Source organism: Protobothrops mucrosquamatus, unplaced genomic scaffold, assembly GCF_001527695.2.
Source record: "Protobothrops mucrosquamatus isolate PMUCROS unplaced genomic scaffold, P.Mucros_1.0 scaffold1396, whole genome shotgun sequence".
In the NCBI taxonomy this organism is placed as follows: Eukaryota; Metazoa; Chordata; class Lepidosauria; order Squamata; family Viperidae; genus Protobothrops; species Protobothrops mucrosquamatus.
Window position 1 is genome coordinate 126,007 of NW_015387582.1, and position 13,930 is coordinate 139,936.

At 44.6% G+C, this 13,930-nt stretch overlaps 1 protein-coding gene across 1 annotated transcript in view; it reads left to right on the forward strand.

Moving 5' to 3' along the window:
* The window catches only part of HSD3B7 (hydroxy-delta-5-steroid dehydrogenase, 3 beta- and steroid delta-isomerase 7), a 37,695-nt gene extending 30,031 nt beyond the window's left edge, over positions 1-7,664 (forward strand). Inside the window, exons 2-5 of the mRNA XM_029285185.1 lie at positions 494-602; positions 2,584-2,683; positions 4,482-4,644; positions 7,203-7,664. Coding sequence (XP_029141018.1) covers positions 494-602; positions 2,584-2,683; positions 4,482-4,644; positions 7,203-7,627 — 797 coding nt within the window. The 3' untranslated portion in view covers positions 7,628-7,664. The remainder of the gene's footprint in view (positions 1-493; positions 603-2,583; positions 2,684-4,481; positions 4,645-7,202) is intronic.
* The last annotated feature ends 6,266 nt before the right edge of the window (positions 7,665-13,930 follow it).

The following is a 13,930-nucleotide window of genomic DNA, read 5'->3' on the forward strand; positions in this document are numbered from 1 at the left end:
ACTAGAATAATGATGTGTCAGGAATAATGCATAATCACTGGGAAAATTCTGTGTCAGTAATATGTGACTAACCTAATGCGCATTGCACATGGATACAATGTATGTAGCAAACCCTCCATTGTATACCCGTGAGAAACGAACCTAATGTATTACAATGTGTATTTCAATGTGTAGTTCTTTGTTCCTGAAAGAAGGATAGCATAAAACTGAAGTCTGATCCCGCCCTCAGGGTTCAGAATTGCTTGTCTCTAATGCTTCTGAACCTGCGCAATAAATCTCTCTGCTAAAAACCCTCTGGAATTCGTAAAAGTCCTTTCGTTTTCCACAAGACAATAAAAACCTCACAAACTTCATTCCTTCTCTTTTTTCATTCCTGGCAGAACTGTTTCTTTCCTAGCAGGCGAGGGCCGTGGTGGACTGCCATGTTTTGCATTGTTTCTCCTCTTCTTCCTCCTCTCCTCATCTTATCCCCTTTCCCCCTCTTTCCCTCTAGGAACCAAGAACGTAATTGAGGCCTGTGTCGCACAAGGAGTCCAGTATCTGATTTACACCAGTAGCATGGAGGTCGTAGGACCTAACACAAAAGGCCACCATTTCTACAGGTATGAGCTACTTTTTTTAAAAAATAAATAAATAACAAATAAATAATGTCGCGCTCCATGAGGCGAAGAAAACCGGTGAGTTTTTCTACAATTTCTGCTGAATTTCCCTTGGGTTGGACTGGAAGACGACCGAGGCCTTTTTCAACCCTATTATTTTATGTTCTAATTTGGTCAGCTTTGGAGTTTCTTATTCTTTTGAGCCTTCTCCTACTGTTTTAGCTATAGAAGGGCCTAAACATGCATATTTTCTAAATAGAAGCGAACACCTAAAGAGTTAACTGAGTTTCAATGCTGGCTCTGAATATCAGGGAGTTCCCCTGATTTAGGCCAGACCCGAATGTTTTGGCCCTGCTCAAGGGTTTCCCCCGGGTTCTCCTAGCAACGCCATGACAACAGGGATATAGTTACTAACAGTCACCATGGAGACAGACGGGGAAGGAGCCTTAAAGGCACAGCGCTCTCTAGGGGTGTGGGCCAAGCTGTTGGTTCTGTCCTCCCTTTTAAAAAGTAGGAAAAGTTGACTGTTGTTCGTGTTTAGAAGCTTAGTCACCCCAAGGCTCGCAAATTTGAAAAATTTTCACCGCAGGGTACAAGTGATCCTCAACTTACAACCATTTATTCGGTCACCATTCAGTTACAATGGCACTGAAAAGAGTGACTTAGGACCGTTTTTCATGCTTAATACCCGTTGCAGCATCCCCATGGTCACGTGATCAAAATTTGGACCACGTGGCAACTGGTTCAAATGTATGACTCGGGTGATTTACCTTTTGCGACATTCTGATAACCAAAGCCAATGGGGAATCCAGATTCACTTTACAACCAGGTTACTAACAGCTGCAGGGATTCACCTAACAGTTGTGGCAAGAAAGGTCACTTAACAGCTGTCTCGCTTAGGAACAGAAATTTTGGGTTCAACCGTGATTGTAAGTCAAGGACTACCTGTATCCTTGTACCTTTAATGGCTGCATATAGGAAAAACCTATTATTATTATTATTATGGATCATCGCACAGTCAGCCAGATGTTCAGACTGGATTTGGCATTTTGTCTACCTATCGAGTCCTTTCCCAGGACCTGGGATAGGCAGATGTGGATGTTTGATGGTATTACAGATATCGTCGCAGGATGGAAGCAGTTCCTAGTAAGGCCGCCTTTTGCAATTGACTAATAGCGAATTTGTCAATGCCGATGGTGTTCAAGTGGTGCTCCAGTTGTTTTGGGATTGCACTCAAGGCGCCTACTACTATTGGTATTATTATTATTATTATTATTAATATTGATAATAAAAAGTTGGAAGGGACCTTGGAGGCCATCTAGTCCAACCCCTTGCTCAGGCAGGAAACCCTATACCATTTCAGACAAATGGCTGTCCAGTCTCTTCTTGAAAACTTCCAGTGTTGGAGCATTCACAGCTTCTGGAGGCAGGTTGTTCCATTGATTAATTGTTCTAAGTTGCTTCTCTCTTTGGTTAGTTTCCCTCCGTTGCTTCTTCTTCTGCCTTCAGGTGCTTTGGAGAATAGCTTGACTCCCTCTTCTTTGTGGCAGCCCCTGAGATATTGGAACACTGCTATCATGTCCCCCCTCGTCCTTCATGAAACTAGACATACCCAATTCCAGCAACTGTTCCTTATATGTTTTAGCCTCCAGTCCCCTAATCATCTTTGTTGCTCTTCTCTGTACTCTTTCTAGAGTCTCAACATCTTTTAGAAACAACCCTTTCCATCATGGGGGAGTCAAGTAACAGATTCCCCCCCCCTTTCTTCTTCATATCATTTAAGGGTTTAGGAACTTTGTCCTCTTCTAAGTAATGCTGGAAGCAGCAACCACTATAGCAACTGCACTGGATTTAGCTGAACAGCGCTGAAGTGTATTTGAGATGCATAACCTTATTAACTGTAACCTTGTTAGTTGCTCTTGGTCCCACCTGTTGCAAGCACCGGATTTTGATTGTCTGTGATGCTTTCTTCCCTTGCTTCCAGGGGCAACGAGGACACGACATATGAGAGCGTCTACCACCATCCATACCCACTTAGCAAAGCCAAGGCTGAGCAGCTGGTCCTCGAAGCCAATGGGCTATTGGTAAGCTAGAACTTGAGAGAGGCGTTTGAATGTCTTCTGCAAAAGATTTAGGCCAGTGTTTCTCAACCTTGACAACTTTAAGATGTGTGGACTTCAACTCCCAGAATTCCCCAGCCAGGTGGAGTTGAAGTCCACACATCTTAAAGTTGTCAAGGTTGAGAAACACTGATTTAGGCAGCATGTGCTGGCTGTGGATTGATTTGTGCATTGCAGGTCAAATTATCTGCAGGGTACAGGGATGGGGAAGGCTACTTTTTATTATTATTATTATATTTGGATTTATATCCCGCCCTTCTCCTCGCGGACTCAGGGCGGCTTGAAGGAGCTATGCTTACTTATATAATTATTTATATAGTTTATTTATTTGGCCAAGTGTGCTTAGACAGACAAGCATTTGTCTCTGGTACAGAAGAACTTCAGTGTACTTGCAAAACAACACAATATAATAATAAATACTAAAGTGTGCAGCCAATAAAAAGGAGGAAGTAAAAAATAATAAAGGGGATAAACAATACAACTGCAGCCACACCCTGTGAGTTAATATACATACACATTAGGCCAGTGGTTCTCAACCTTTTTAATGCCGCGACCCCAACCGGTCGTAAGTTGAGGACTAAACCGGTCGTAAGTCGAGGACTAAACCGGTCGTAAGTCGAGGACTAAACCGGTCGTACGTCGAGGACTACCCAACCGGTCGTAAGTCGAGGACTTTCCCTGCCCGGGAGCACCGCGCATGCGTGGTTCCGCCCCCTGCGCCGGCCGAGGCATAGCTGGCAAGCGGCAGAGACGGAGCAGGCCGACCACCAGCTGGCCCAGCCCAAGGGAGGTAAGGCACCCGCCGGAAAAGGGGGGAAAAATGGCAGACAAAAAAAATGGCGGAAAGCCTTGCTTGGCGACCCCCGTGAAATGGTCGATCGACCCCAAATGGGGTCCCGACCCACAGGCTGAGAACCACTGCATTAGGCAAAACAACAACAACCACTTAGTACTGTATTTTGTCAGCTGCGAGAATTAGGTGTTCAGCAGAGTGAGGGCACAAGGGACAAGAGAAGAAACTGTCCCTGTGTCTAGTTGGCGTACAATGCTGTATAGTGCTGTTCACACTGCCTTCCCTGTGTTCTTTTCCCCCAGTCATTTTGTGGGGTTTGAACCCTGGACCTCCTGGGCCCAATGCTGGTGTCTTGATTAAGACAGCCAGTGATACATCACGGTGAGGAAAGGCCCAGGTCCTGAATGATGGACGTTCACTCAATATCCCTAGACCATGTATGATCTCAGCCCAGTCTAGCTCATTGAGTTGTTAGTGGAATCTGATTGGAGAAGCCCAGGTGTGGTCCACTTTCAGCTGTGAAAGTTCACAGGAGAAGTGACTTTGGGCCTAATGGTCCTCTCCATTGGCCTAAGCCAGGGGTAGGCAACCTTGGCTCTTTTATGACTCGTGGACTTCAACTCCCAGAATTCCTGAGCCAGCCATGCTGAGGAGAAATGGAGAGGTTTCCATGCTGAGCCATGCTGGCTCAGGAATTCTGGGAGTTGAAGTCCACGAGTCATAAAAGAGCCAAGGTTGCCTACTCCTGGCCTAACCTACCTCACATGCTTCTTGTTATGGGAAGCCAGGAGGAAGGATGGCTAGATCCCTTGCCTTAATCTCCAAGGAAACTTGGGATGAAAGTCCAGCAAACCCGAAACCTAAATAAAGACTCTGCCCCCAACTTCTAGCTTGTCTCGATGGTGGATGGTCCACCCACAACATGCTCATTGTGCCAATCAGCAACAGCAAATCTCTTCTTTTCCACAGATGGCCAACGGGAAGCAGCTAGTGACTTGTGCCCTTCGTCCGACGGGCATCTATGGGGAGAACCATCTGCTGATGAAGGATTTTTATGAGACAGGGCTGGTGACAAAGAAGTACATGATCCGGGCCGTCCCGGCCTCTGTCGAGCATGGCAGGGTCTATGTAGGTAAGTTGTGCGGGTGCCTGATGCATTCTTGACCCACCTTCTTTTATTTAGATTTTTTTTAACTCTTCTTGTGCATGTTCCTGTACATTTGTTGCTGTTAATTGCGAAGTCGTGTCCAACCCATCGCGACCCCATGGACAACGTTCCTCCAGGCCTTCCTGTCCTCTACCATTTTCTGGAGTCCATTTTAGCTGTTCCTGTACATATGTGCTTCTTTATATCAGGCTCCGAACTTCTTAAGAACTGTGGGGTCCTTGGTGATCGCTGAGCTTGGTTGTTTACTTGCAGACATTTCATTACCTGACTAGGTAATGTTGTCAGTGCCAGGGAAGGTGGAATTTGCTCCCTGTTTATATACAGTAGCTTTCCTTGCTTTTGTTGGTGGGGGTGTGGTTTTTTTTCCTTGACAGTTCCTTGATTAGGGTATTGTTTTCTACTTGATTGTTTATCTGGTGTCACACGTCCGCTAACACTGGCAGGGCAAACTCTTATAAATAAACAGGGAGCAAATCCCGCACTCCTTCTCAATGATGATATTACCTAGTCAGGTAACGAAATGTTTGCAAGCAAACAATAAGTTTATTGAGCCCCAAGGATCCCACAATTCAAACCCTGAGCTGCAGATGTTCTCTTTTATTGGGACTTTTTAAGAACCATCGCCCAGACTTCTGCTGTCAAGCACACTTCTGAATTACCATTCGGTAGCCAGAGCTTTTGGATATAACATTCAGACCCACGAAACAAGCCTGATGTGAAAATAATAATAATAATAATAATAATAATAATAATAATAATAATAATAATAATAATAATAATAATAATAATAATAATAATAATAATAATAATAATAATAATAATAATAAAGTTGGAAGGGACCTTGGAGGTCATCGAGTCCAACCCCCTGCTCAGGCAGGAAACATTCGGACAAATGGCTGTCCAGTCTCTTCTTAAAAACCTCCAGGGTTGGAGCGTTCACCGCTTCTGGAGGCAGGTTGTTCCACTGGTTAATTGTTCTAACTGTCAGGAAGTTTCTCCTTAGTTCTAGGTTGCTTCTCTCCTTGATTAGTTTCCATCCGTTGCTTCTTGTCCTGCCTTCAGGCGCCTTGGAGAATAGCTTGACTCCCTCTTCTTTGGGGCAGCCACTGAGATACTGGAACACTGCTATCATATCCCCCCTCGTCCTTCTCTTCATTAAACTAGACATACCCAATTCCAGCAACCGTTCCTTATATGTTTTAGCCTCCAGTCCCCTGATCATCTTGGTTGCTCTTCTCTGTACTCTTTCTGGAGTCTCAGCATCTTTTTTACATCGTGGTGACCAAAACTGGATGCAGTATTCCAAGTGTGGCCTTACCAAGGCGTTGTAAAGTGGTATTAACACTTCACGTGATCTTGATTCTATCCCTCTGTTAATGCAGCCTAGCACTGTGTTGGCTTTTTTGGCAGCTGCAGCACACTGCTGGCTCATATTTAAGTGATTGTCCACTAGGACTCCGAGATCCCTCTTACAGTTACTACTATTGAGCAAGGCACCCCCTATACTATACCTGTACATTTGGTTTTTCTTGCCGAAATGTAGAACCTTACTTTTTTCACCATTGAATTTCATTTTGTTATTAATTTGACATTGTTGTTCAGGGCTGGTTCTCAAAGTTTGGCGTACGCTGGGCCCTTAGAGAAAGAATGGATGTGTGCAAATTTTCCTCTCCCCATGAATAAAAATAATGTTTTCGTTGGGTTAGAGGAAAAACAAATACACCCCTTAGTATTTCTCACTGCATTTCTCAGACTTTCCAAGCCAGCAGCCTCCCTTCTTTTGCCCACACAAAAAAGGGAGCAAAGTTTGCAGTGAGTCTTGACATTGTTTGCATTTTGTCTGGGTAAGCCTGATCAGATTTCAACTTAGTGTGTAGCCCCCACAAGTTACTTACGACTCCCCCTCGGGGATTCGGACAGGCAAACGTGAAAACCCTGTCGTAAGAGATATTTCTTTTTTTAAGAAAACCACTTCTGTTTAGCTGCTGGATTTATTTGCTATGTCTATTGCAGTATAAGTGAGAGCAATGCCTAACTCCTTCCCAAAAATCCCCATTCCCACTAGGAGTTGGGAAATAACAAAATAGCAGGCGGAAGGGACCTTGGAGGTCTTCTAGTCCAACCCCTTGCTAAAACAGGAGACACTATATAATTTCAGACAAATGGCTGTCCAATCTCTTCTGGGAGCACCCACAACTTCTGGAAGCAACTCGTTTCACTGATTAATTGTTCGAATTTTCTCAAAAATAAACATGCTTGTGTACACACACACACACAAACACAATTTGATGTGTCTATTTCAGTGTCTTGTGTGACTGGATCTTGCGTTTGATTTTTAATTTATAGAATGTATGAAGCACTGTTTTTAAAAACACATTTGAGATCTTATTCCTACTGTGTTGGCTTGAGTAAACAATGCTGCGTTGTTGTGTCTCCATGTTATCCCTGTCTTTTCACAAAAGTGGTGTTGGTCCCTCCGTTGATTTTTATCTTTTTGGTCTCCCAACTTGCCCCTTCTGTAGGCAACGTGGCTTGGATGCATCTGCTGGTGGCTCGGAAGATCCAAGAGGACCCCTCAACCATCGGGGCCCAAGTTTATTATTGCTATGACGACTCTCCTTACAAGAGCTACGAGGACTTTAACATGGAGTTCTTGAAGCCGTGCGGCTTCCGCCTCTTGGGTTCCCGTCCCCTGGTGCCGTTCTTTCTCCTCCAGCTGATAGCTCTGGTCAATGTGATCCTGCAGCGACTCCTGAAGCCCTTCTTCGTGTACGCCCCCATCCTCAACACCTACACCCTGGTGATCGTCAGCACCACCTTCACCGTAAAGACTGACAAGGCCCTGAGCCACTTCGGATACACACCCCGTTTCACCTGGGAAGAGAGCCGGAATCGCACAATCAGGTGGCTGCAAGAGATCGCAGCAGAGAAGCAAGTGGAGAAGTAGGCCCAGAAGGACAGGACAACCTGAATGGAGAGATGCTCTAGAGCAGGGGTAGTCAACCTTGGTTCTTGTGGACTTCAACTCCCAGAAGAGCCAAGGTTGACTACCCCTGCTCTAGAGGAATGTCAATTGGGGACTGGAAAGCTCCTGGATTTCAGATGTGTCAGACTCGGGACATTTGCAATATCAAGCTATGGCCCTACGTTGACTGGCTTGAGGTTGTGATGTTAGCCATTTGTAAAAGATCTACCTTTTTGCCCTCAGATGACCTTTGGCAGCAGGCCTAAGCTTCACAGGAATGGGTGGACCCTCTATTTCCCATGTGGAAATAGTTTTAGATTTTGGCTGAGTGCATGGGTGCCTCTTTCTCAACTCAGCAAGGGCTTTTTTTTTCTCAGCCAAAGTCCCAAACTGTTCTCAAAATAACTTTTGAGATCTTCAGTGTTCCCATCATGTCACACTTCCCAACCTCTCCAGTTCAATTTCTTGCTTCTGTCCTAGTGTTTATCCATCTGCTTGTATGGTGTTAATTTAGCATGCTCCAAAGATTCTCCGGAAGGCAGCAAGATCCAATTCATCTTCTATCATTCCTTTGCTTTTGGAGATGGATTGTTGATCCGCTCCACATCACTACAGACCAGTTCCATATTTTTCTTCCTACCTCAATCACCTCTAAGTGCAATAAGGTTAGAGGTCCATGGTTTTTGATGCAATCTAACCAGTTACTAACTATCTGAGTAAGCAGGTAGACTCTTAAGTATGAAAGAAGATTAAGATGCTATCCTATGATTTTTCTAGCCACAATTGCCTTACAGGACTTGTGCAGTAGAAATATATGACTGGAAAGTCTCCTTGATGGCCAACGATTAAGTTAAACAAGCAAATAAATATATTTTATTCTCATCAGAACTGGAGTTGATTTTTATGATGTCTGGGAGAACTTTAAAAACTAAGGATATGGTGGATCAAGAGACAGAGCCTAAAGGGATATATCTGAGTGGGGACCTGCTGGAAGCAGGGGATGATGGGAATTAGTGGCCTCGAGTAGAATCTGTTGCTGTATAACCAATAGTATTATTTAGGGCCTTCACCTTGAGGTTTGTTTATTCTGTTGAAGATTGAGTGATGTGAAGGTTTTAACCATGTATATCATGGTTAAGGTTTTTTTTTAGCTTTGTTTCATAACAATGAATTTCTCTGTTTTTTGGCTTCTGTCTATAATGAAAGCTACATGTTTCATTTCCATGGGAATATCTATGGATGGGTAGTTCAAAAACAGCAAGGCAGCTGCAGTACTGTTCGTCTCTTCACTTTATACCTCTTCTAAGAGAGCCCTGGATGCAACCTGAAATTACCCCAAGTGCTGAACACAGGTGCTGCTCTCCACCATAGTCCCTTAAGAGCCATAGTTTGTTGTGTGCTATGGTTTGTTGATACTCTAGAAAGAGTGCAGAGAAGAGCAACAAAGATGATTAGGGGACTGGAGGCTAAAGCATATAAGGAAAGGCTGCTGGAATTGGGTATGTCTAGTTTAACGAAGAGAAGGACGAGGGGGGACATGATAATAGTGTTCCAATATCTCAGGGGCTGCCACAAAGAAGAAGGAGTCAAGCTATTCTCCAAAGCGCCTGAAGGCAGGACAAGAAGCAACGGATGGAAGCTAATCAAGGAGAGAAGCAACCTGTAATTAAGGAGAAACTTCCTGACAGTTAGAACAATTAACCAGTGGAACAACCTGCCTCCAGAAGCGGTGAATGCTCCAGCACTGGAAGTTTTTCAGAAGATACTGAACAGCCATTTGTCTGAAATGGTATAGGGTTTCCTGCCTGAGCAGGGGGTTGGACTAGATGACCTCCAAGATCCCTTCCAACTTTATTATTATTATTATTATTATTATTATTATTATTATTATTATTATTATTATTATTATTATTATTAAGCATAGTTTGCTAAACTATGGTTTGCTGACTGAATTAATAATAATAATGATAAAGTTGGAAGGGACCTTGGAGGTCATCTAGTCCAACCTCCTGCTCAGGCATGAAACCCTATACCATTTCAGACAAATGGCTGTCCACTCTCTTCTTAAAAACTTCCAGTATTGGCGCATTCACTGCTTCTGGAGGCAGGTTGTTCCAGTGGTTAATTGTTCTGTCAGGAAGTTTCTCCTTAGTTCTAGGTTGCTTCTCTCTTTGGTTAGTTTCCATCCGTTGCTTCTCATCCTGCCTTCAGGCGCCTTGGAGAATAGCTTGACTCCCTCTTCTTTAGGGCAACCCCTGAGATATTGGAAGACTGCTATCATGCCCCCCCCCGTCCTTCTCTTCATTAAACTAGACATACCCAATTCCAGCAACCGTTCCTTATATGCTTTAGCCTCCAGTCCCCTAATCATCTTTGTTCCACATATGTCAGTTGCATTTGCTACTTAAGGAGCCTCAGTAAAGCACAAGGACTCCACAGAATGACTTAGCTGAGTATTTATCCTAGCCATTATATAAATACAGCCTCCAGATTGTAACTACATCCCCTAATTTCCTCCTCCTTTTAAAGCAAGTTGCCGGACACAAAGTTCTAGAGCACCCCTGAGATATTGGAACACTGATAGCAGTGTTCCAATATCTCAGGGGTTGTCATAAAGAAGAGGGAGTCAAGCTATTTTCCAAAGCGCCTTGAGGCAGGACGAGAAGCAACGGGTGGAAACTAATCAAGGAGAGAAGCAACCTAGAACTAAGGAGAAACTTCCTGACAGTGAGAACAATTAACCAGTGGAACAACCTGCCTCCAAAAGCGGTGGATGCACCAACACTGGAAGTTTTTAAGAAGAAACTGGACAGCCATTTGTCCAAAATGGTATAGGGTTTCCTGCCTGAGCAGGGGGTTGGACTAGATGACCTCCAAGGTCCCTTCCAACTTTATTATTATTATTATTATTATTATTATTATTATTATTATTATTATTATTATTAAGGGTGACTTGTCCCTCTCTTCAGCTCTCATCAAGTTTTTCTCCCTGCATGAAAAAAAAGCACTCTTAAAAAAAAGCACTTTTTTTTTTAGTTTATGTTGTTTGAAAGCCACAAGGCCAATTGACCTTTGTTCTGTAGTTCAGAAGCTTTTTTTGGTTCGGGCAATTTCATCTGAGGGATCCTTGGTGCTTGTTTTCTTGCAGATGTTTCATTACCCTCACTAAGTAACATCATCAGTGCTAGTAAGGAGTGGGGATTGTTATCAGTTTATATTCTGGCGTCTTGGGTGGCTGGGTGGTCTTAAGGATTCTTTGATTGGGGCTGTTTACTAATGGCTCTTCTTGACTGGAGTATTGCTTACTTGACTGTTGGCCTGAAGCTGACCTTGGATGAATCTATGCCTGATTTCATCTGAAATTTCATCAGAGTTGGAAGAAAAACGGAGTGGAGTCACCGTCATGTTCTCTGAATGAGCCCAGGAGACCCGAGCCTGTTGGAGCTTTCTTAATGGCACACCTACTCTCCTCACTTTGGCAACGAAGCACATGGAACAGCGCCATTTTAATCTTGGGCGAGGTTAATCTCCAGGCTCCTCATCTTAATCAAGGATTCTGGGCAGCTTAGAATTCAAATTTCATGCCTGCCTGTTACTTTGTCCTCTTGATCTTTCCCAGTATACGCCTACCAAGTCCCCTTTCAGTCCAGCCCCTACTGAGCTCCTGGATGTATATGTGCCCTTCTAGACTTCAACTGGGCACTAAAGTGAGAAGTTCCTTCTAACCTCCAAGAACCAGACAGGCCCAAGACCTAAAGGAACTTCCATCTTTTGACACGTTTGGCCAAAGCAACTTCATTTGAACTTTTCCTGAATTTGGGATGATGGTCAGCAACTTGCCATCAGGGATAGTTTAACAAAACAGGTGAGTGGAAGGTGAAAAGAAAACAACTTTATCACTCTTTGGAAAAAGGGAAAACTGTGTCCAAAGCTGAGCAGATGCTAAAGTCATTTACTGATATGTGGAATAGGGAACTAATTCAGGTCAGATCAAATCAGAAAGGGCCCAGCTGACAGCAATGAAGGTAGCAAGCCACATTTGACTCAACAACGTAGATCAGGGGTGTCAAACTCAATTTCATTGAGGGCCGCATCAGCATTGCGGTTGCCCTCTGGTGTGTGTGTGTGGCCAGAGTGGGTGTGGCCTACTGGGTGGGTGTGGCCTACTGGGTGGGCATGGCCAGCTCTACATCGTTCGCGTCAAGGGTGCCTGTGGGGGCCTGGGCAGGAGTAGGACAGATCTGAGGGTCTCTGGCAGAAGGGGGTGGGACCAGGGCATATGCCAAGGCATGGTCCACTGGAGGAAACTCACTGCCTGCTGAAGCCTGTCTGCCGGAGCCCATCAAGCCGGATATGTGAAGTAGGCAAGGGCCATTTGCTGGCCACTTCCAGGCGATGGTGCATTTCTTCATTCCTCACAAAGGGTGACCCCTCCCCAGCATGCACCCAGGGGGCAGGGCCGACGCGGCAGGGGCTGGTTCCTCGCTGTTTGCAGACGGCCTTGTGGAGCTAAGACTGAATGCATTTCAGCATAGATGGCCACCACAAAATTGTACATTGGCTCCCTGCCTGGGCCAGGACCAAGGCAGTGGGGGCCGTTCCCTCACTGTTTCCAGGATGGCTTCACGGGTCACATGAAACCACTTCGCGGGCCTCATCCGGCCCCCGGGCCTTGTGTTTGACATGTCTGACGTAGATCAACCAAGATGTTACAGGTCACAATGAAATTCTGATGGGCACTGTTGTCAAAGGAAGAAAAACAGCTGTGCAGGTCTCTGGTTTAAGATCTCATTGCTTAGGATGTAGCAGCTCTTCAGAACCCAGGCTAGGTATAGCCAGCCGAGCTGTGGGATATTTATTTAGCATATGGCATGTTATACATGGAGCTGCAGTATATATTGACATTTCCCCTAGATTAAAAAAAACCCCAATAAAATATGAATGTTAAAAAGATCTATATTCAGCTACCAATGTCTACCATCTAACCCAGGGGTAGTCAACCTTGGCTCTTTTATGACTCGTGGACTTCAATTCCCAGAATTCCTGAGCCAGCACAGCTCGCTCAGGAATTCTGGGAGTTGAAGTCCACGAGTCACAAAAGAGCCAAGGTTGACTACCCCTGACTAACCATTAAAGCACAGCATCATTTAAGATGAAAAAAATCAGATACTGGATCGGTATATATCCTCAGCGTACAACCGGTCACGATGTGATCTACAGTTTGATGCTGGATCCCAATCACACTGAGGGGAGGATACTATGTCCCATTTATACGGAGACTCCCGGCAGACGCTGTGTGAGGTGCAAATCCTAATCAGGGCTGTCCCTGGCTGACACGGCAGTTCAAAGCCTGACACTTATTTTGGGGGTCATTTATATGTCTTCCTATGACTGGGCATTCAGCGACCCATTTAACTCTCCATTGGGAATCAGTGTTAAAACTGTTGAGCAAATGCCAATGGGGGCTTGCTAGATTTGAGCCTTCCGACTGATAAATGAGGAAGATTGGCATGTACCGGTCGGAGTGATAGTAGCTGTGGAGTAGTAGGTGAGAATGCTTCCTTGATTTTTGTTTTAAATGAGCTTTGAATCTATAGAGTTTTATCGCCGCTCCAGCCCAATGGTTTGTGCTGTCCCAGGCATAAGTTGAGGCTATTTTTCTGGCTGACACCACTCCCATCCTGACAAGATACAAGCCGCCAACCTAGTTGTAAAGGGGTGGGGGGGGAAAGGCCATCTCCCTGGAGCTGCATTCCTGTGCAACAACAAGCAAAAGAGATCGAGTCATATATTCTCCAGTTCCGTGCCAGCTGACTCAGACGAGCTGAGTTTTGAAACCCTTAAAAACTTCCAGTTGCTAGGAACAATCTGACAGTTAGAACAATTAATCAGTGGAACAACCTGCCTCCAGAAGCTGTGAATGCTCCAACGCTGGAAGTTTTTCAGAAGAGACTGGACAGCCATTTGTCTGAAATGGTCTAGGGTTTCCTGCCTGAGCAGGGGGTTGGACTAGATGACCTCCAAGGTCCCTTCCAACTTTATTATTATTATTATTATTATGGATCATCGCACAGTCAGCCAGATGTAAAGAAGCTGAAGAAACAGTGGACCACCTGGTAAGCTGCTGCAAGAAGATCGCACAGACTGACTACAAGCAGCGGCATGACAAAGTAGCAACAATGGTGCATTGGAAGATCTGCAAGAAATATCATTTGCCTGTAAGCAAAAACTGGTGGGATCATAAAATAGAGAAAGTCATAGAAAATGATAAAATTAAACTGCTCT